This window comes from Prionailurus viverrinus, chromosome F1, assembly GCF_022837055.1.
Source record: "Prionailurus viverrinus isolate Anna chromosome F1, UM_Priviv_1.0, whole genome shotgun sequence".
In the NCBI taxonomy this organism is placed as follows: Eukaryota; Metazoa; Chordata; class Mammalia; order Carnivora; family Felidae; genus Prionailurus; species Prionailurus viverrinus.
The window spans coordinates 27629764-27653495 of record NC_062577.1 but is presented as its reverse complement, the minus strand read 5'-3'; the positions used below and the strand labels follow the sequence as shown (position 1 = coordinate 27653495).

General features: G+C 45.1%; 1 protein-coding gene across 1 annotated transcript in view; it reads left to right on the top strand.

Moving 5' to 3' along the window:
- Nucleotides 1-23336, top strand: part of RPS6KC1 (ribosomal protein S6 kinase C1) — a 380719-nt gene extending 357383 nt beyond the window's left edge. The window contains exon 16 of the mRNA XM_047840895.1: nt 23224-23336. Within this exon, the coding sequence (XP_047696851.1) occupies nt 23224-23264 (41 nt within the window). The 3' untranslated portion in view covers nt 23265-23336. The remainder of the gene's footprint in view (nt 1-23223) is intronic.
- The last annotated feature ends 396 nt before the right edge of the window (nt 23337-23732 follow it).

Here is a 23732-nt window from a genome sequence, read left to right as displayed (position 1 = left end):
TGCTAATACAATTGTTGTTACATAGTGACACAGTGCCTGGGCTATAGGAAGCACTGATAAATTGGTGGAATAAATATTTGGATGAGTAAATGAATGAACGAACCTTGCCAACATACCTCTAACAAAGAAACTTCTAGGATCCTCTTCAGATTCTGGGCTTCTGGATTCTGTGGTGTTAAGGTCTATGGTGCTTCTCAGAAAGCAGTGAATATTTCTGCCTCCTCCACCTCCTGTACCCCTCTTACAGGCCCTCTCTCCCTAGCTTCGTGCAGCTGTGTTCAGAGTTTATTAGGATTTTTGTTTTCTAAAAAAGAACCTTGGTAATCGTTCAAGCAGCTTTGCTGTTGCTTCATGAATGAGACCTGTTAATACAGGTTCTTGAACTCTTCCTGGAGTGGTGATCACCGTTTCCCTCAGACCTTATTTCAGCCAGGCCTGGAATATCTCACGGCGGCTCTGTGGCATGACCAAACTGCTCTGAAAGCCCACCCATTTTGTCCTGTGGTTTTCTTCTCCCTCTGGACACTGGCTGCGGCGGCTGTCAGGCTGACGTGAGCTGTGGGGAGTTTTTATTGCCTTGCCTTTCCTTCCCGTGTTGGCCTGCGAGGGCCACCATAACAAAGTACCACGGCCTGGGAGGCTTGAACGACAGAAATCTAGTGTCTCACGGTTCTGGAGGCTAGAAGTCCAAGGTCAAGGTGCCTGCAGGGTTGGTTCTTTCTGAGGGCTGCGGGGGAGAATCTGCTCCACATCATTCCCTCCACTTCTGGTGGTTAGCTGGCAGTCACTGGTGCTCCTGGGCGCATGGCTGCATAACTCCATTCTTCACGTGATGCCCTTCCGTGTCTCCACCTTGCTTTCCTCCTATGCTGTCCGTGTCTCCACAGTCCCACTTTTCATAAGGACGTCAGTCACATCGGATTAGAATCTACCCTAACGGCCTCATTTTAATTTGATTGTCTCCATAAAGATCCCATCTTCAAATAAGGTCACATTCACAGGTGCGGCGTTAGGACTTCAGCAACTTTGAGGGGGACACGATTCAACCCATAACGCTTCCCTTGGGATATTCCTTCTCCGAGTCCTGGGAGGATGGATCCAGTTAATCTGGGCTCAATATCACCATTCTCTGGATGGAACTGAGGTTCTTTCCACAAGCGCTGTATTCTAGAACGGCGGATGCCCTGAGGGCAAAGGCTTCAGGGATTGTATCTTTTTTTGTTTTGGGTATGCTTGTCCTTAACGTGGGTGAGATTTTTTTCCAATGAGACTGGTGGGCCGTGGGGCTCATTCATGTATCTGTTTTTCAGTCAAATCCTCAGTGCAATCTTTGTGCCCCGACGGAGGCCCTGGTCTCTGTCCCTGATGTAAGTGATCAAGCTCTTCCCAAGAAGGGAGAGTTTGTAAACTGGGGCTGGGAGAAGCCCTCTCATTCATATCTGCTTCTGAGGGGGTGAGAGACACAGGCCCAGAGGGCGATACAGTGCCGTGGGCACCCGTAAGTTCAAAGGAGCTTGTTTTTGTCAGGTGGGAGCCAACACGGACCAGGACATTCTCATTGGGAGCTTCTCACACTGTTGTGTGTTCGACTTTCTCACCGTTACTGTGTTTGCTAGCTGTTCTGTATATGATGGAAGAGGACGTTCTTGACTCAGCCTTAAATACGTTTTTATAACAAATATCATAATGAAAATATTTTCTCCCACTTCTGGAGTCTCTAAACGTGTGTTTGAAACTCCCGATTGCTCCATAGGTAGGCGCATTCCTGTCTCCTTGAAAGGCAGGATGGCCTGGTGGTCAAGTGCATGGGCTCTGACGCCCCCACCCTGGCTCCAGCTTCAGGTCACCATTTACCAGCTCCAAAGACTTTTGGCTTTAACCTCTCCGTGTCCCGTTTTCTTTTCTATAGAATGGAACTAATAATGCGGCTTCACTCATTGGGTCATTGTGAGTCTGAAATGAGTTAACATTTGTAAAGCACTTAACACAGCCATTCATGGCAGCATATGGTAAGTGCTACACATTAGCTCCTATTTTATTGACAGCTGAGCAAATGCAGGCTCTGAGAAGTGAAGAGAATTCTCCAAAGCCACGCATGCCTAGCAAGCTGCAGACCTGATCCTGATTCCTGATGGGACGACTCCAAGCCCAGTGGGTTTTCCTGTCCACCACGTTTTCACCACAATGGAAGCACATTCCACAGCTCAGGGTTTTTTTGGCAAAAATGTTCTTGCCATTTTCTACTTGGCCCACTCACGCTCCTGCGTGGCTCTGACATCTGCCCTCGTGTTGCCAGAGCCCCAAGAGCCTCCTCCGGCCCTTGCCTGCTTGCGTCTGCCCTCCAGGCTGCAACTCCTTGAGGACCTAACACATGCTTGTGAAAGACTGAATCAAGCCACACTCTGCACTCACGAGATGAGTGAACACTCCTTGAAGTGTCAAGACAGCGGTTTCGGGACATAGAAAGGAGGAGCTGCATTTTACAGGGAGGCAACTGTTGATGCCCTGTGAGTAGCATGGGGGAAAATTAGAATTAAGTCCAAAAAATACTGACTGTGTTTAAGTTGGGTTTACAGTGACTTCCAAGGTGCCTTGTTTTAAAATTATTTTGTAATGTTTATTTATTTTTGAGCGAGAGAGAGAAAGAAAGAGACAGAGTGTGAGTGAGGGAGGGGCAGAGAGAGATGGAGAATCTGAAGCAGGTTCCGGGCTCTGAGCTGTCAGCACGGAGCCCGATGTGGGGCTCGAACTCATGAGCCATGCGATCATGACCCGAGCTGGGGACACTTGGCTGACTGAGCCACCCAGGTGCCCCAAAAAGTGCCTTTAAAGGCACCTGTGAAAATGACATCTCGGAAGCAGAAACCACCCGTTTTCAGAAAGTATTTGCTGTTACCCGCACGCCCACTCCCGAGAGGACAGCAAAGTATGGTGTTTCCTCGTCTTTGCCTTGGGAGCAGCTGATGGCCTCGAGGTGGCACACCGTGTTTGGAAATTTTTCTGCCATGTGAAAATCACTGGCATCGAGTAGGATGATGTTCACAACGTTGGCTTCATTTGCTGACATTTCCTAAGTGCCAAGAACAGTGCCTGGTACATAGCAGATGCTCATTAATTATTTGTTGAATGAATTGAAGGAATCGCCACGTTCAAAGTGACTCAGCTGTGCGTGTTGGCCCTAGATTTAGGTGTAGACCATCCCATTTTACAAGTGAGGACCCTCAGCCCTGGGGAAGAAGAGGTCACTCAGCTTAGCTAAAAGCTATGTGATGACAGAGACTTCTTTTTCTCTGTCCATAAACCCTCACTGCCCCACACCCCTCCTAAGGCTCCTTCGTGGTTGTGTGGTTGGGTGGGGCCAGCCAGTGATAAGCACTGGGAACCTCTCCTGCAGGGGAAACTGATCCCCGGGAAAGGCATGGTGCCTGCCCTCCGGCGTCACGGAATGAGCACTGGCTATTAGAGCCGGATCCTCATCCACACTCCTCCATCTGATCGTTCCAGACTCCACCCAATTTGGTATATTTTTCTCTATGGAAGTGACGTCCTTGCCTTATTTATCATTTCAGTGGCGGGGGGAGGAGAGTCTTGGGAGAAACACTGATGAAATTCGAGGAATGTCTGCAGGAGGGCAGGGGAGTGGACGATCGCAGAGGCAGCACAGCACAGCCAGGTCAAGCAGGCTGCCCGTCTCCAGGGACAGATTTCCCCAGAGAGAAGAACAGGCTGGCCTGTGCTTTCCTGGGCGAACAAACACAGCACAACAGGAATCTGAAATTGTTGGGGAAGCCTCACCCTCATCACCGTGGCCCACACTTTCTCCGGGGAGAGCGGGGTACTGAAAAGCAACAGAAGACAGAATGTTGCTGCAGGCTGACGGCTAAGGGGCTGGTTTCTGGCTCCGAGGGCCTGGTAGCCCTTTGCATTCATGGTGCACAAAGCCCTCCCAAGCCTTTCCTAATGGGAGGCGTTATCTCCACTTTCCAGACTGAGAAGCCTCATGCAGAGAGGAAGCTGGGCCTTTCCACCCCCGCGCCTCCTCCCAACCTTGGCGGGCAGAGGGTGAGTCAGTGGTGGTGCCACAGACGCGGTCCAGGTCTTCTGCTTCCAAACCTGAGCTTTATCTCCCAGACCGTGCTGCCTCTTGGAGCCTTCTGGAGAGGATCGTGCTGTGGAAATGAGCACCAGTCCAAACTTTGGAGCCTGGGCTTCAAGAGTCCGCACGACTTTCCACCCCAGCTTCCAGCCACCGCCGTTCCTCCTGTCTCCCCCTTATGGGTCTTCACGGCTGCCAAGGGAGCCTGCAAGCAATGTACTTGCTTCCGTGGATCCAGGCAGGCCTTTGCCCACACCCCAATCTCCCTTTCTCCCTCCTTTATTTTCTTTCTGCAGTTATTTGAATGAAAGTATATGGATCCTGGACAATACACGGGGTGATTTTCTTTTATCCTGACATGTTCTGTATATAATATTGGTCATTTGTATGGCCTCTTCATTCTTTCATCCACTCCTTGGCCCATCCTTTGATGTACATTTATTGAGCCCCTACTGTGTGCCAAGCACTGTGCTAGGTCTGAAGGACCTTAGCGGACAATTGGAAAAATAGAAGTTTGTAAGGATGGGGGCGCCCCAGTGGCTTAATTGGTTAAGCGTCTGACTCTGGGTTTTGACTCAAGTCATGATCTTGCGGTTTCATGGGTTCAAGTCCCGCATCAGGCTCTGCACTGCCAATGCAGAGCCTGTTCAGGAGTCTCTCTCTTTTCCTCTCTCTCTGCCCCTCCTCACACGTGTACTGTTTCTGTCTCTCTCAAAATAAATAAATAAACTTTAAAAAAAATTTTTTTAAGGATGGGCCAAGTATTTCTGTAGAACACACAAATCCTGAGGACAGTCAAGGCTCAAACTATTGATAAATCTCTTATTCTGTAGCTCAGGCCCGTCAGATGAACGGCATGAACTCTAGTCTCCCCCAGCACCCCTTCTCGGTTCAGGATGGAGGTGGTGAAACTTGTGATCCATCATTTTCTGTACTCTGGGTGGCCTCCTGGCTTCCTGGGCATGGTGACATGTCTGGACCCTCCTTCCAGATCAGGTGCTTGCAACCGCTGCTGCCACCCCAGGATGGGGAGCTTCTCACTGGCTCCTGTAAGGGTTTCTGTCCTCTGCCCCGCTCTGGTTCAGGCACTGAGGCTGAGTCTCTGGAATGACACGATGTCCCCTAACCCGTAGCAGACACCCTCCTGTGCAGTGGGATGCCCTGCCAGGGCCACGAGCAGCACTGTATCCCGTCATCATTGGTTCAGTCCTTGCTAGTGACTCTTATGCCCACTCTTTGGGAGCGCACAAACAGGACAGATAAAAACACGGGGTTCCCATCAGACAGACCGGTCCTGGAGCTTCGCTTGGCCACATCCTGACTGTGAGATATTCGGGCAATTCGCTAATCTCCTCTACAAAATGGAAAAATGAAACAAAACCAAAACCCCAAACTCCTCCCTGTATTACTTAGGATGCCGAGAAATACACCCAATCGGAGATATGTATTTATTTTAAGGAACTGGATGACACAATTTGTTTTAAGGAATTTAAAATAATTCATTTACTTTATTTTTAAAAAGTTTGCTTATTTATTTTGAGAGCGCGCGAGCTTGTGAGCGTGTCCGAGTGGGGGAGGGGGAGGGAGGGGGAGAGAAAGCCTCCCAATCTCCCAAGAGAATCTGCGCTCACAGTGCAGAGCCCGACATGGGGTTCGATCCCACAAACCTTGAGATCACGACCTGAGATGAAATCAAGAGTAGGATGCTTCACCAATTGAGCACCCCAGCCCAGGCATTTAAAATAAATTAAATTGGTTGACTATTTTAAGTAATTGGCCGACAAAGTTGTGAGAGCTGGCAAGTCTAAACAATTTGCAGGGCAGGTCAGCAAGCTGAAAACTCAGGCAGGGGTTGCTGCTCTAGTCTTGAGGCAAAATCTTCTTTGGGAAACAGTTTTTACTCTTGACGCCTTCAACTGATTGGATGAGACCCACCCACATTTCAATGGTAATTTCCTTCACTTAAAGTCCACTGTGGATGCTAGCCATATCTACAAAATGCCTTCACAGCAGCCTTGATTAGTGCTTGATTAAGTAGCTGAGTACAATAGCCTTGCCAAATTGACCCATAGAACTGATCATCACACTCTGTCCTAGGGGAGCTATGAGGATTATATTAAAAAATGTATGCAAAGTGCTGAACATAGAACTCGGCACATGGTAAGCATTTATCCATTATTGCTATAATTACTGCTGCTATTATTTTTATTTTCTCCTTATTTTTGGTCTGCTGATTCAATAAGGGCTTGTGCTTCCTTCCAAGGTATTTGCTACTCTGATATCTCACATATAAGGTGATTGTTCTGAGAGCGGGGTGCTCCCCGTGGGGACTCACACAGAAGAGTGCACCAATCAGTAAGCTCCTGGAGGGCAAGCATATGTCTGGTTTACCCAGAGCTCAGAGTAAATGCTCAATATATATGAAGAAACGAACGCATGGATGAGAACAAACTCCTTATGAACATGGCTGCCCAACACACATACGATGTGAGCCTCGCATATAATTTAAGATATTCTAGTAGCCATATTAAAAAAAGAAACAGATACTATTATCCAAAATAATATTTCTAAATGTAATCAATATAAAAATTATGAACTAGATATTTATTTTTTTCATTTTTTAAGGATGCTTTTTAATGTTTATTTATTTTTGAAAGAGAGAGATAGAGAGCGAGCAGGGAAGGGGTGCAGAGCGAGAGAGAGAGAGGGAGACGGAATCCCAAGCAGGCTCCGCTCCATTCGCGCGGAGCCCCACGCAGGGCTCAAACTCACAAACCGTGAGATTGTGACCTGAGCCGAAATCAAGGGTCGGACGCCCAACCGACTGAGCCACCCAGGAGCCCCTGAATTAGACATTTTACCTTATTTTTTTTTTTTTTCACACTAAGACTTTGAAATCCAGCTCTCTGTGTTTTGTTCACAGGACATCTCCGTTTGGACTGGACACCTTTCAAGGGCCCAGAGCCTCATGTGACTAGTGGCTACTGTATTGGCCAGTGTAGCTTTAGAGGAATGTCTCTCTGAGTTTAGTTCCTGAATAATTGCATCCTAATTACTGTGGCTAGGTATAGAGTGGGTGGCATGTGGATAATGGACCCCGTTCCAGAACAAACTCAGAATCCAATTTGCCGACTCTGCCTGCTGGTTCGTAGACTGTTTATGACCAGCCCTTGGCAAGATAAGAACAGAAATTGAGAACTAGCACTTAGAAAGTTTTGTACCAATTTGACAGATTGATTTCACATTCATTGACTCTAATCATCATCATCATCATCATCACCCCTGGGGATTGTATTATATGTTATAGAATTTTTCTATAAATTCATTTGTATTGTATTTTACAAACGTATCTATGATGGAATGGAGATAAATAAAAACTGGCCCTTTACCTGCGTGAGAAACACTCCCCTTGGTTGCTGAAGCAAAGTCTCTGGGGTAGATACTGGGGATCTGTGTTTTTAAACAAACCCCCTGATGGTTCCTAGGCACATGGTCGTTTGAACCTTCTGAAATGAGGCCAAAAACCCCTAGAAGTGGAGACCTTATTTTATTTTTATTTTATCCCCCCCCCCCCCCCATTGCTGTATCCAGAGACAGAGCCTCAGGCCTGGGTGGGTCTTCATAATAAGGCAGCTCTGCTCACTTCAAAGACACTGTCCCAGCACCGGTGGGGAGCCCTGGGCCGCCCTGACATCCACACAGGCCAGAACACGAGTCCCACACAGTCCTGCTTCTTCTTGAGACCCTTTGTGAATCCTCTAGGATACTGGGATTTTCAAGGTTTTCTCTGATCCTTCACACAGAGAATACGACTTTTCAATCTCCATCTCTTGGAGCAGACAGGCAATCTGTTAAAAAAAAAAAAAAGGAAAAAAAAATCTCTAGACCCAAAGGAACTCTATTTTTTCTTGTCCTTGCTCAAAGCTTTTATAGAACATCTTGAGTTTTCAAAGGCAGTGCGTGTATTGATTTTTTGTCCCTGACCCCCAGGGTTCATTGCTGCTGTGTTTTGGGCTAAGGCTCCCTATAGAAATCCCAGTGGCCTCAACTCGGGAAGTCTTGGTGATTGGATGGTATTGGAAGCAGTTTCCTTATATAAACCATCACAGATGTCCTTTGTAATTTGTCATCTTCTCTTTCTGTGAGGCTCTCCTCACAGGATCTTTCTTGTGTGGCTCGAAACTTTTAAATCAGCCTTAGGGCTAGAATTTCTGCAAGGAAATGGAGGCCTTGACTCTGGCTCTGCCATAGCTTCCAGTGAAGTTGTTTTAGGTTCTAGCCCCCAACGTGACAGGCCAGTAGTCACTTAGAGACATATTGCATCGTTCCTCACAAAATCTCAATATATTGCTGTATTAGTTTTCTAGGGCTGCCCAAACTTAATAGCATAGACTGAGTAGCTTAGACAACAGAAATTTATTCTCACAGTTCTGGAGGCTGGAAGTCCAAGATCAAGGTGTTGGTAGGGTTGGTTTCTCCTGAGGCCTCTCTCTTGCGCTTGTAGATGGCTGCCCTCTGGCTGTGTTTCCTCATGGCCGCTCCTCTGTACATACACGTTCCTCTTGTCTCTTCTTCTTATATGGACACCAGGCCTGTTGGATTAGGTCCCCATATTAGGACCTCATTTAACCTTCATTACCTTATTAAAGGCCATATCTCCAAATGCAGTCACATTGGGCTTAGGGCTTCAACATATGGATTTTGAGGGGACACAATTTAGTCCACAATTTAGGAATTACTAAGTTGGCCTCTGCTCATTGTCCAAATTCCTCTTGGCTTCTGTGGCTCTTGCACCTGGTGGCTGCATTCCCTACCTGTATGATCAGTGTTTGCCTCATACCCCATCACAGCCTGGAGGCTGCACCTACTGGGTAAGGGCCTGCTTGGGCTTCTCTGAGTGTTAACCAGGGTTGTCTGCCCTTAAAGCTGTGTTGGATTCTGCCTGTGGTGCCATTGCTAGCTCTCAGAAGAGTATTCTGTGGGCAGTGGTGAATTCTATCAGAGACTGCTCTCCACCCTGCTCTTCCAAAATGGTTCCAGGCTTTATGTAGAACCTGATTTTTGTGCACATGACACCCATTCCCTTGCTCTCCCCTCCCTTGGAGATGTATCCCTCCTTCACTGCCCAAAATTTGGATGGAAAATGGGAGTTAGTCTCCTTAACCCTTGGAGCCATTGGCGTTCCTGTTCTTTCCATCAGAAGACTGGGCATCTACTTATGTCTCCTTTTCTAATCTACTTATGGCAGGAACCCAGGACCATTTCTAATTTCTTTGTAATCATCAGATAAGAGACAAGAGAGGGAAAAATAGGCAGATTTAAGTCTTTAGTTACCAGGCTTATTTAGTGACCTTGGTAAGTGAAGAAACATCAAGCTTTTGTCTAGGACCATTTGTCGATCCATTGATCCGTGGACTCATTCATCAAACATTCACTGAACACCATCACTGTCCCCAGCAATGTGCAGGAATGACTGGTAAGAGAGATGAGACACACCATCTCCACCCCCTAAAAACTTTCCGTCTGGGAATGAAAAGAGTCCAGAGAGCAGGCAATTGCAATGCCGTGTGGCAGGACCGGCAGAGTACAAACCCAGCATGCTATTTGACCCAGATTGGGACATTCAGCTTCACTGAAAAATGCAGAAGAGACTTCCCAAAGGAGGTGAAAGCTTAGTTGAATCTTGGAAGAGGAGTAAGAGTTAGACCGGGGCAGAGGTTGGGGTAGGGAAAGAGGAGGGGGGGAATGGACATTCTGAGCAGAAGTAGCAGCATCTGAAGGGTTGGAGGCATGAGGGACGTGGGGCTATGGAAGCCATGTGTAAACATTGCACGTGGTTTCTGGGAGGCCAGGAGTTAATGTCCAAGGATGGTTCTCTCTATAACCTGGAGGGTGAGGGATACACCTACTTCAGGCAAGGAGCATGTGCATGTGTATGTTGGTGTGTATGGTAAAGGGAAGGTCCCCAAATGAGAATGGCGCCCCACTAGCTCTCTTCCTACTTTTCTGACCACAAGGTCTCTAACGCTTTCTTGGTCTTGGTCTTCTCCTGACCGCTTTTCTCCCCTCTGCAGCTACCCACCAAATCTCAGTCCTTGGATCCCTATTCTGTACAGAATTGGATGTTTTAGAGAGTGACCCTCTCTCACAGCTTCACACTGTGCTTCTCAGCAGCTAGCAGAGACGACATCTCATAGTCTTGTCTTCCCCCAGCGCTTCAGGCTGGCATAGCCGACTACCTCTGGAACATTTCCACCCTCACCTAGTCTAGAGTGGCCATGTGTCCTGGTTTGCCTCCATGGTCCCAGTTACATGTTTTATTGTGGGGTAATTATTAACAGTGGCCCCCTCCCCTTTCACTCTCAAAAGTGTTTCAGTTTTGACAATAAATTGTGTGGTCACCCTACATGTGTTCCACTAAATGCTAAAACCAACCTCTTTGTTTTCTATCCCTTCCCCTCCAAGGACCTCTTCTGATATCTTTGTTTCTGATAGAAACTATAATTTTTTGACTGTACCTTCCTCCTTGTAATTTTTCAACCCATCATCCCTCGTTCTTTGTTAATATCTTCTACATTTAACCTGCCCTTTCCACTGGCGCTGCCACAACCATGGTCCAGATTCTTACAACTCAGATGCTCTTCCCAAATGTCTTCTGAGCAATCTATTTGAAACAGAGGCTCAACTCCTCCAGTGGCCTCTCAAGGTCTACAAAATAACATCTCTGCTTTAGTTGAACATTCACATTTGCTATATTTGGCCTGACTTTACCTTTTTAACATTCTTTGTTATTTTTTGTTACATCCTGTTTTCTTTATTATTAAATTTTAATTCCAATTTTTTAATTACTTTCTATTACTCTACTTTAGCCAGATCATTCTATCCAGTGACCTTTGAAAATGATGTGCATATTCTGACTTCCAAATCATAGCTCGTGCTGTGTTCTTCTTTGTTCAAGGCTCTCTTCTCACTTCTCTTCCATATCTTATTCAGATTTCAAGGCCTACATTGATTCATCCCCTCCAGGGAGCCAACTCTAACCCCCAAAGCCCTGAGGGGTCAGTTAGTCTGTCTCTCTTGCTCTCCTTTTCTGGGTCACTGGGATTCCTTGCCATCCAGTGCTCAGCAGAGTGTAGATGCCCATGTTCATGCTGGTTGAGCAAATGGAATATTGATTGACTTGAGGTCTTGGAAAAGACATTTCTTTTGTTCAACTCTTATTTTGCCAAAGGCGAGATGTTTGCAACCAGCATAGCATGATCACCTCAAAGGCCATGGTGTAAAAGCATGATTTCCAAACCTCAGCTGACTCCAAATTCCGCTCTGTCACCTACTAGCTGTGTGACCTTGGGCAAACTTAACCTCTTTGTGACTCAGCTCTTTCGTAAAATGGAGCTAATAATCATACCCACCTTATGGGATGGTCGTCAGGATTAAATGAAATAAAGTTAAGTGCTTAGTATGGCACCTGGAATGTAGAAAGAACTCAATGCATGTTTATTATTATTGTGGTCAACTTTTTCCCTCAACCAGCAACCAGTTCTTGGTAAGAGATTCCTTATTTATCATTGGTTTTTCTCAAAGCTAGCAGGTGAAAAGACAGTAGAAATAACTGAGCTTGTAGATAGTTATTTGGGGATAACCATAATAAACTCCTTTCTTTTCTTTTTCTTTTTAAACTTTTTCTTTAATGCTATATTTATTTGCTTTCAGAGAGAGACAGACCATGAACAGAGGGACAGAGAGAGAGAGACACAGAATCTGAGGCAGGCTCCAGACTCTGAGCCATCAGCACAGAGCCTGACGTGGGGCTCGAACCCACGAATCGTGAGATCATGACCTGAGCTGAAGTCAGATGCTCTACAAACTGAGCCACTCAGGTGCCCCAATAAATTCTTTTCTTGATTCAACCCCCAAATTAGCACCATGGGGAGCTCTACCTAATTCAGGTACTTCTTGAAAATAATCCAAGTGGGACTTCTTAGTGTTGCCTACACCACCCCCACCTTTTCTTAGACTGATCCCCTATTGTGTTCTTTCCTCTCTCCACTTACCTAAATTTGACCCATCCTGAGAGACCAATTGAGGTCCATCTTTGAGTACATGCCATAGAGTTTAGCCCTTATCAATTATCTTTTGCAGTAAGGAATTAAATTTTATCTTTATTTTATGGAACTCAGAGAACTTATCCCCGTGCTGAACACACAGAAGATGCTTCAGAACAATTCACTGCTTAACTGATTATTGATCATAACCATTAGGTTATCTAGGGCAAGCTTATTGGAGAAAATACTCACCTATTCCACGTTCAAAAGAGCCTCCCTCCCTGAGGTCAAATCTAAGTGCCAGTTCTGATTCTCCTATAAGCGTGATAGTCTGCTGAATTCAGGACAAAGAGGGAGGAGAGGACAGTGGGCATAGTTTTGGGTTTCTCACTAATTCAGTACCACAACTAAATATAGTGTTATTTAGCATTATGAAATAGGCCCATTTTAGAGTCATTTTAAGTAAACCTGTACATTGAAGCTTCAATATTTTATGTGGGTCACCTGGATTCTCGGTGAATATGAAAAAATGAACCAGATATCTTTTAAGCAGAGACACCTGTTGAATTTTGCTTCCTTAGTGTCCTCAGGCTCAATGTATGCCTGAAGGCCATGGTCTAATGTATAAGCCATTTGACAGGAGGATCGCACAGAGCAGGGATGTTCCTGTCTCCTCCCCTTCTCCTCCGTCACTGCTGACTTCAGCTGCCCTACTCTCTCCTGGGCTCCCTCTTGGGCTCCCATAAGTGAGGCATGGGAGAGCTCTGTGTGACCCCTGGGTCTACCCTGACTTTGTATCCTCAGGGCCTGTTTTTCTAGTCATCTTGGTGAATCTTGAGATTTCTAAAGTACTTTCTGTCCCCATCAGCTTGTGATGTTGGAAGATGCAAGACAGAGGCCTTCCTGGAGTTTCTCTCTAAGGTAAAGCAGGTAAACCTGAGCTAGGATGATAGCCCAGGCCCAGAATTGCCAAACAGGAGGCAAAGTAAGAGGTGCCAGAGCCCCGACCAGAATGCTGCCCTTCACTCACGTCAGCTTCTGGAATCCGCTCTCTAGCAGCCCAGCTCTCCAGCCAGGGCGGTGCCAGCTGCTCCTCAAGGAGAAGGGGAGGGTTCCAGATGAACAAGGCTTTTTGAAAACACCGGGGCTGACGGTGTGATAACCACTCAGAAGCCAACAGAACAGCTGCAAAATATGATAAAAATCACTTGAAAAGTTCATTGATTTTGCAGCAAAACTGCAAGTACTTCACTTTATAATAATTGTTCCCTCTCGCTCTCAAACCTTGTACTTGAGCTAGAAGGGCGTTCAGGTCAGGGCGGCATTCAGCAAACAGGCCTGGGTAGACAATGGCGTATGGCTGAAGAGACACTTTAATCATGAGCTAATTTACAAACCAAAGCAAAACAGAGTCGGGTTTTGTCTAAGATTATTAGAAGATGTTAATTTTGTGCTTAAATTATGTCTCTCGCTCCTTTCCCTGGGCTCATAACTAGGGGGAAAAAAAAGGAACATCAACCCAATCTCCCCCCCAATTCTTATCTTCCTAATTAAATTTTGTGACTTGGCATACATGGGTGGGTGGGTAACTTTTTTCCCTTTCTTCTTTTTCCTCTGAGGACAATGTTCTTGTTATTCAAATTCTTATTGCTTCTTGGTGTGAGCTTCTAGTACCCGGATGGAATGGCTATTAGCCACTTCTCCCTGTTTTTTTTTTTTTTCCCTCTGGGTCAGGAGAAATAATGGAAGAACTTGGTATGGAATGAGTTCCTCATAGGTCCTCCACCCAGGAGATCCCAGCGGGCTGCTGGGATCATCCCAGTGGGCTGCTGTGGCCATCACTGTCCTTCCACCCTCCTCCCCTGCTGGTCCAGGACCATAGCAGTGGTAGTCTGTGTCCTGCCCTGTCCTATCTTGCTGGTCCCGCTCTCCACCCAGGCTGGCTGGGTCCCGTGGCCAGGATTTAAAAGTACACGAGCAAACAAACCCCAAACTGGACTAACTGGCAATTATCTGCATGAGTGGAGGGCCAATCCAATATTCATCGCTACTTGGCTTTGGAATACCTTGTGTGATTTGTACAGGACAGATTTACCTGGCTGTTTCCACTTTGCTTGGGTGAATAGTGTTAGCATTTTTAATATGTCTATAGATTGCTGGTGAGGATGGCACCCGAGTAGCCTGGGGTTACCACCCCAGTATTCTGGGGTCAAAGGGAAGTCAATTTGGGTAGACGAATCTGACAATGGTAACTTACATGTGGTGTCACTCTTCCCATCATTTCATTGCCTGGCCATTTCTTCCGGCTTATTGTTTTCATCCACTCAAAGCATCTGGGTAGACTACAGTATCTCGACTCATTTCTACTTTCTGATGGTAAGGAGATGCAATTCATGAGTTGATTTGTTTATTCTATAAATAGTTATTAAATATCTCCTACGTGCCAGGCACTATGCTAGGGGCTGGGGATACAACTGTGAAGTCCTCAGGGAGCTTACGGAGCTCACACATATATACGACTGTCCTGTCCACAATCATAAGTCTGGGTGATAAGGACGTGAGTGTGATAAGAGAGCAGCAGGGCATGATGGGATCACCTGGTAGGGACACCTGATGGAGACTTCTGGTGGGGGGACTGAAGACACATTTTATTTTATGTATTTTGTTTATTTTAGAGAGAGCGAGAGAGAGAGTGCATGAGTGAGCAGGGAAGAGGGGCAGAGGAAGAGAAAGAACTTTAAGCAGGCTCCATGCTCAGTATGGCGTCTGATGCTGGGCTCGATCCCACGAGACAGGGATCATGACCTGAACCAAAATCAAGAGTTGGACGCTTAAAACTGAGGGACTGGAGACATTTTTAGGAAGAGGAGAAATGTCGTCACCCGAGACCTGAAAAACAAGTAGGAGCTGGTCAGGATACTGGGGGTGGGGTGCAGGGAAGGGTGTTCTGGGCAGAGGGCCCTCCTTGTGCTGAGGCCAGCAGAGGTAAATTGGAGGAACTGGAAGGCGTCCAGTGTAGCTGGAGTAGAGTTAGAGGCTGGAGGAGAGAGAGGAGAGGCCAGAGACACAGGGAGCAGGCGTCATGAAGGCCTGCAGAAATGGTGAGGACTTTGGATTCTATCCCCACTTCTCTGGCCGCACACTCTGGGGTGGGGGCGGGGGGGGGACTGTCATTAGTGCCCCAGATGGTGAGGAATCGGACACCCCTTCCAGGGACTATTAAAAAAACTGTTTAATATTTACTTTTAGAAGATAAAGAGAAATTAATTTTCTATTAATAAAAATTGTATTTCTTTGTGTTCAAAATCAGGAGTTAGGTTTTTTTTAAGTTTATTTATTTATTTTGAGAGAGAGAGTGGGGGAGGGACGGAGAGAGAGGGAGAGAGAGAATCCCAGGCAGGCTTCGCACTCTCAGTGCAAAGCCTGATGTGGGGCTTGATCTCATGAACTGTAAGATCCCGACCTGAGCTGAAATCAAGAGTCAGACGCTGAACCAACTGAGCCACCCAGGTACCCCGTGGGTTAGTTCTTTCCCCCTGAATGTAGTAACATAACAATTTAACATATTTGAATTAGGTTTTCTTCTGACTGCACTTATATATACCTTCAAGGTATTAATCACTCACACAAATGTGGTCAGAATCTTGTTGAAAATATTAAAAACCATTGTTTTTTACCTTCATGTTCCTGCTTTCCTGAGTTTTTTCTTCTCTTTCTCTCTCTCTTTTTGTAGGGGTGTGTCATTTTCTGAACTTGACAATTTCTTGTGAGGCTTAATGAAAGCATTCAGATGTAGATAAAATAAATCCCTTGTTTGCTAATCAGCACCATACCATAAAAAAATAAGGGAGTTTCGAAATTTCAGCAGACAGACACGGTGACTTTAGATGTCTGCCATGTGGCTGGTCTCAGGTTGATGGTGTGGCCTAACCTTCACCAAGCAGATCACATTGTGGCCATTACAAATACTCTGTGATGCTGGGTCAGCTCTTCTGGGGACCGTAAATCTATTTTGGCTCAGTTGGGACCATTTTATATTTTGTCAATGATGTCAGTCGCTCACAAAAACCTGAGCTAGCTGGCACCACATATTTGATCTGCTTGAACGATATCTCAGGGTGTCCTATAAACTGGTGCCCCAGGGAGTTTCCAGGCCATCCGGCCCCATAATTTGGTTCTGTCTGATTCCACTGAACGCTACGTGTGAGCAGAACACGAGGAGACGTGCTCGTGGCCTGGGTGAGGGATGGTGACGGGCTCAACCAGAAAATTCATAGCAGGAATAGAGAGAACAAATCAATTTAAGAAACCCTAAAAAGTACACCCAACAGAACTTGATGGTTGGATTTGGAGAATGAGGGAAGCATCAAGGACAGGACTTGGGTTTCCTGTTTGAGTGACTGGGTGGATGGTGATCCAGCTACCAAGGTAGGAGACAAAAGAAGCATTGGGGTCGGGGGAAAGACATTGAGTTCAGTCTGGACGTGAGGAGTTTCAGGTATGTGTGGCCCCTCCTGAGATGTCAAAGAAGTTGAGTGAATGGGGCCCTATATCAGGAGCCCTATTCAGGTGAGAGATACAATGTTTGGATATCATCCACATAGAGAAGGAGGTCCCAAAATTAGCTAAGATCCTACAGAATGGGGGGAGAGTAAGTGGAGAGAAAGGTCAGGACAGAACATTGAGAAAAAACAGTTTTAAAGGAGAAATCCATGGAATAGAAACAATAAAAGACATTAAGAAAGAGCTGTTAGGGGCGCCTGGGTGGCGCAGTCGGTTAAGCATCCGACTTCAGCCAGGTCACGATCTCGCGGTCTGTGAGTTCGAGCCCCGCGTCGGGCTCTGGGCTGGTGGCTCAGAGCCTGGAGCCTGTTTCCGATTCTGTGTCTCCCTCTCTCTCTGCCCCTCCCCCATTCATGCTCTGTCTCTCTCTGTCCCAAAAATAAATAAACGTTGAAAAAAAAAAAAAAAAGAAAGAGCTGTTAAAGAAAATTAACCAGTTCTAAGCAGCAATCCAAATCTTTGGCTCTTGTATCTTCAAAATTTTATTTCTACTTTGTTATTTTATTCATGTGTTTTACCAGGAAATATTTCAGGCACTCAAAAAGGTATGGGCTAGGATAATATAACAAACACCCATGAACTCTCTTGCTGCTCTGTGCATCCTTCCTGATCACTGTCTCCACCTTCCCTCAGTGGTAACCTATTCTATGATTGCCATACTTGTTTTTAAACTTTCATGACACCTCATGGTGCCATCACGCAAAAGGAAACACTCCCTTCCATTACTACCTGGGCATGATTCTCAAGTTCCAAAGAAACGATTCTCAAATTCCAAGTTGCACCTACAAATTGCCTTTCAACGAAATTACAGATGTGCTTCCAGTCATCAAACACCACTCCCATTTGGAGTGCTAACTGTACCTGGTTATAGAGTCATTGCCTCTCAGTTCCAAATCCACCCTTTTTTGCCCTGCTTTGTGGTGCTGGAGTGGAGCAGTGTTAACATTTTTCTTTGCCAGCTGGTGCAACATTACCCTTGCCAGTAGAGGGCGCTGAGGTGGCACAGCAGGAGGCAGGGGCTTCCTTCTGGTTCTGGTGTATTTCTTGCTCCTGCCCTGTGGCCAGTGACTTGCTGTCATCCTGTGGTGTTCACCCAGTGAGTTTCACTGGCATCATAGCAGATGGCTTCTTGGGGAATCTCACTGGTGTCCTCTTTGCTTCCGGGCAGATAGTGTTCTGCCTTCCAGCCCCAACGTGCAGCACCCCAACCTTTCCACCATCCCGTGGGCCACAGCCACATACACCCCGGTGAGGTCTGGGCTTCAGCCCTGGCATAGGTTTCCTTCCATAGTTGCTCTGTTTCTGCCCCAGAGGTAGTGACTACTCCCTGTACTCCCCAGAGGTAGTGACTACTCCCTGTACTCCCCAGAGGTAGTGACTACTCCCTGTACTCCAACCCCTTTATTCTTCAGAATTCTTTCTATCCTTTAGTGGTTAATTACCTCTTACTATTAATAATTCTTTATATTAAACTTTCCTTGTTCTCTCCACTGTGTCGGGTCTGTCTCCTCACTGGATCCTGACTAACATAATCAACAATGGAAAGAACACTGGTCTTGTGGAAACAGACTCTGACTTGGAATTTTGGGACACTGGAAAGTCATTTCGTCTTTCTGAATTTAAATTCCTCATCTATAAACTGGGGGTAGCAATTCCTTCCCTTCCTCCTACCAGCATCCCAAGAATCATGCTGGAAATTGAATGTGACTTGTTGAGGGGCTATACAACAGTTGAAGTCCAAGTAGGGGAAAACGGAGGGTTGGGGGAGAATACAAGAAGAGGTGAAAAAGGATCAGGGAGCAAGACTGTGATTGGCATGTCTAGCTTCATGTTACCTCGAAGCCTCTTGTGTCCATCCCTTCTGCTCCGGGGAGTGAAAAGAAGTAAGTCTCTGGGATCAGGGAACTTGAAAAAAGAAAGTTCTTTCCTTTTATGATCTTGGAAGAGCCTAGAGAGAAATGGCTTTATTTTAAGCTTCCAGGAGCTGAGTGGCTCAGGGGCTTCGTGCCAAGAAAACCTAAGAGCTGAGGATAAACCAACTATAAGGGCTTTAGATTAAACTAAAATTTAGGGTGAACAGATAAAATTGCAGGGTCAGAAAAAGATACTAAATTCTCTGCCAGGATTTTTTAGTTTTAATTTTTGTTGCTTTGGAACAATTATCTCTTTTGGGGGGACTATGTTATACTTAAGTTTATTCTTATCAATTTATTTTATTTTGAGAGAGAGAGTAGGTGAGAGAGGCAGAGGGAAAGAGAGAGAGAGAATTTTATGCAGGGTCCATGCTCAGTGCAGAGCCGGACATGGGGCTTGATCTCAGGACCCTGGGATCCTGACCTGAGCTGAAACCAAGAGCCAAAGTCTCAAGTGAGCCATCAGGCACCCCTATATTTAAGTTAAAATATCAAATTTTATTGTTTTACCAAAAGAGGAATCACTGGGGTCTGTGGTCCCTCATGTGTTTCTATGGCACAGCACCTAGTGGCCCAATATCTAAATTGCAGATTTAGTTTTTGTTTTGTGGGCAAAACAGGCTTCTGGCTAAAGCCACGGTAACCATATGAGAGGTTACAGGCTCTAGTTAGCAACAATATAGCTGTGGTTTTTCCAAGAAGGTCTTGTTTTTGTGTGGTTTTATTCTTTTCAATTAGCTCAGTTTGTTAAATGTATAATAAAAACATAATTGAATCTAATATCGATTAAGAGTATTCATAAAAATAAACATGTCCTATGTCCTGTTTTGTTTTGTTTTGTCTGGAGAGCCTGGTCTTTGTAGGTGAGTATGGCAGAAGGACTCAGACTAGATATCTCCCTGTGGTCTCTTCCCCTTCCTGGTCCTTAATTTACTTACCTGTAAAATAAGAGGGGTGTGTTTGTTCAGTGATATTAACAACTTTTTAAAACCATGATCCATAGTGGAAATTACTTTTTTTTTTTAATCACATTATTTCTCTCTGTCTCAGTTTCTGCCTCTCTGTGTCTCACACACATACCTCAAATTTCCACAAACAATGTCCAGCCTTACTAAATACAATTCATTTGGTTCCAAGCCATGCCATCCACACCACCCATTCCATTCCATTCCATTCCATTCCATCCCATTCCATTCCATTCCATTCACAACAAAACTTAATAAAAACTTTGGGTTGAGAGGCCCTAATTACTGACCTACACACAGGTCTCACCCCAAAGCCCAAAATGCACTGAACGAAATACTTTCTCACCTACAGTCTATGTGTAGACTATTTGCTACTTGATGGTAAAATCCCTTCACGATGGATCCCTTCAAACTGCTCCACCAGGCATCTGCCATCAGCAAATCCATAGCCAGTGAGAACCAAGTCTGAACATAGATGGTATTTGGAATTAGTTTTGTGCTCAAAACATGGCACGTAGCGTATCTCGTTGGTCTTCTGCCTCCCTCCCTTTGCTCTGGAGGCCTGGCTCCCTGTTAGGTTGTAGAGGTTGGACCTTGCCTCCTGTGTACCAGCCCCTGGTTGTGTCCTGCTTTATTCTGGATAACGCTTCCAGGAAGCATAATGATAACACCTGTTTTTGATTCTGATGTCTGGCCTGAACATGTATCTTCATTCGTGACCTTTCTTTGGATATCCTGATTCCAACTGCTGGCCTCCCTAACTAGACTCACTGTTCTCTCTCCTATCTGTCACGTGAAGATTCCAGTAGGTCACGGTCCAGCCGGCCAGACTGGGGAGTGCCTACACCTATGAGTTTACACCTCTTTTTGACTTACAGATACACAGTGGGCGATGGGTAATTAAACTTTCAATTTGCCTATGAAAAATTCCTATGACGCAGCTGCTATTCTGTAAACAATCACTTACATATACCATGATAACTCCTGTTAAAGAATCATGCAATAATTCCATTTTAAAAATAGCCCCTCTTGGTAACATATCTTCCCTTCTCTGCTTACAACTTACTTCTTTCCCACGACTTACCTGTTTTATAAGAACACTGATTTGTAAATAGTTTCTTAAATTGAGTGTGAATCTCTTTCTTTACCCAAGGAAGTTTGTCAATATATTTTGGGGGCCTTGTGTCCCAAGGAGTATTTGGCCAGAGCTCAGGGAGGACTTCCTGACAGAGGGAGGTTGTAGAATGTTTCCTTTAAAATAATAGAAACAATAAATGAAGGGAGATGAGGCGGGGAGGTTGTCCTGATCTGAGGGGGCAGAAGGGGGAGTTCCAAGACTTCTCAAGTTCTGATCCAGCCCTGAGATTCTTGGAGGTGATTGGTCCTTTCCAGTTTTCTGTTCCTGATCCAAGGCATTGTCTGTTCCTGATCTGAGCTGTGAGTGAGAAAGTCCCAACTCTGCATCACCCTCGACACCTCAGGACCCTGCGCCTGTTGGGTGACCTGTGCACTCTGGGAATTCCAGACCAGGACCGATGGGCTCTTCCGATTTGCTTTCACTGTCCACCTTCCAGAAAAGACCTACAGCGCGTGGAGCTGATGAGCCCCTTCCAGGGATCTTCTGTCTCCATCAGCTAACTTGTTAGGGGCTTCCCGGGCATCCTCTTGCACTGAGCCTCCCTCTCACCTCGTGCTGTTTGCACTTCACTGGTTATACATGGTTGACTCGAGGACTCAGTTCCGCAACCAGCCATCTCATCAGAGTTCAGCTCAATTACTGAATCCCTAGGTGTGCTTCAGGGTTAGTGGGAGCCCGTTCAAACCCTTTTTGAGTACAAAGTGAACCAGCAAGTGGAGAACTCTAGGTAGAGTAATAAGTGATTGGGGGATAGGATGATTTTAATTTGACATCCGTATGTCCATTGCAAAGAGGAATTGGATCCAGAACTTATTTGCTGGGCTTGTGTCTGTTTTAATGCAATCAGCTCTTGAATAGTCTGAGACACATGGGAGTCCCCAGATTCATAAACATGAAAATATTTGTAAGATTCTTGGCTTTGTCCCGAACCACACTCCTATCTTGTGACTTTTCAACTTTTATGGACACTTTATCTCTTACTTGATAGAGATATTTTAATAGTAAGTGTACTTCCTGAAACCATTCTACAAATTGTTTCTATTTCTTTATATGGATACAATTCACATATTTCTATGTAGAGAACTTGTTCTTGGTGTAGGGTTGGGCCACCACAGAATTGAACTTTTACTCTTCAGTTCATTCCAAACTTTTTTTTTTCTACTAAGGTTCATAACTTCCCTTTTAATTTTTAGTCATTTAAAAATTCCTGAACAATACATCAGTTATTCATGTTAAGCATTCAAGTAGAATGGATAAAGGCAAAGTTCCCCTCTGCTACTACCCCAAATCCATTTTTCTGGGCAGAGGTGGCCACTGTTAAAAATTGGGAGCACATCTTTCTTAATTTTAATTTTGATTCCAGTTAGTTACCATACAGTGTCCTATTAGTTTTCAGGTACAATATAGTGATTCAACACTTCCATATATCACCCTATGCCCATCATGACAAGTGGGAGTGTGTCTTTTGAGCATTTCCCCCCAGGCATTATTGGAATGGTACAGATTCTGGAGCTCATCTTCTTGGCTTTGAATTCTAGTCCTGTCATTAGCGACTGAGCGACCTAGTAACTGGGCAAGCTGGTTACCTCTATGTTCGATTTATTCCCCCATAAAAATGAGGACAATAATAGTACCTACTCCATAGGGCTCTCTTGAGGATTAAAAGAGTAATTTGCGTAAGGCACTTACAATAATGTCTGATTATACAGTAAGCACTCAAAAGTGTTTCATGTATGTATACATACTCTAGAAAATTATGTTTTACATACATGGTATCATACTATACAGATATTTCTATGACTTGCTTTTTTAAAAAAAAAAAACTCTTTCCATGTTAGCACAATTAGATATAACCCCACTTTTTTAAACCACTGCATCATTTTTCATTGTGTGTACACGACATAATTTAGCCGCCTCATATTTATGGATATTCATATTTCTTTCAAATTGTTGCTACTGTTAAAGTTGTAATGAATTTCCTTACAATTGCATGTGAATTTATGATGATCTCATTGCCTGCTTTTACCTGCATACATGAGTGTTTCTCCAGAGTAGATACTAAGATGCGGAATTACTTGGTTTAGGATATATGTGTTGTTGGTGGTGGTGGTAGTGTCTTTATTTTGGACATTATTACTATTCTTGCTTTAAAATGCCTTTTATGCTTACCCACACAATTACCTTTTCTGGAATTCTTGATTCCTCCTCGTACTTCTGCGCTTCCTTTGGGATCATCTTTAGCCTGCGGAATTTCCTTGAGTATATCTTGTAGTCCAGAAGCGCTGATCATATATTTGCTCAGGTTTTTTCAGCTTTGGCTTCTCAGAGAACATTTCTTTATGCCTTGATTTTTAAAAATTAAACTTTCTATATTGAGATCATGTAAGAAAGAGTACAGAGGAATCCCGTGTAGCTTTTCCCAAGTTTGGTCCACTGTAAGATTTGGTAAAACTATGGTACTGAAAACCCAAGATTTTCATCAGGATCTATCCACTCTGGCTAGATATGGGCTTCAGCATCTCCCCAGCCGTATACGGATTCTGAAATCTCTGCTCAGCAACTTGCCTCCCAGTGGCTGAGATCCTTGAAGTTCTACCCTCAAGAGCTGGACAAAATTCAAGGTAAATATTATGCAGGTTTTGGGGGCTTTGTTTTTTTAAAGCTTCCTCTTCTCTTACCCTGTAGACTTCAATCACTGTGGCAACCATTAATGCTATTCTCTGTTTCCTCTATTCAGTGAGCTAGAAAAAGGTGGAGTCACAGATAACAGGAGGCTAGATTGTGTTGGCCATTTTAAGTTGTCGTGGGCCATTCAAAAAATTTTTTTTAATGTTTATTTTTGAGAGAGACAGGGAGAGAGAGAGTGGGGGAGGGTCAGAGAGAGAGGGAAACACAGAATTCGAAGCAGGCTCCAGGCTCTGGGCTTTCAGCACAGAGCCTGACACAGGTCTCGAACCCATGGACCATGAGATCGTGACCTGAACCAAAGTCAGACGCTTAACCAACTGAGCC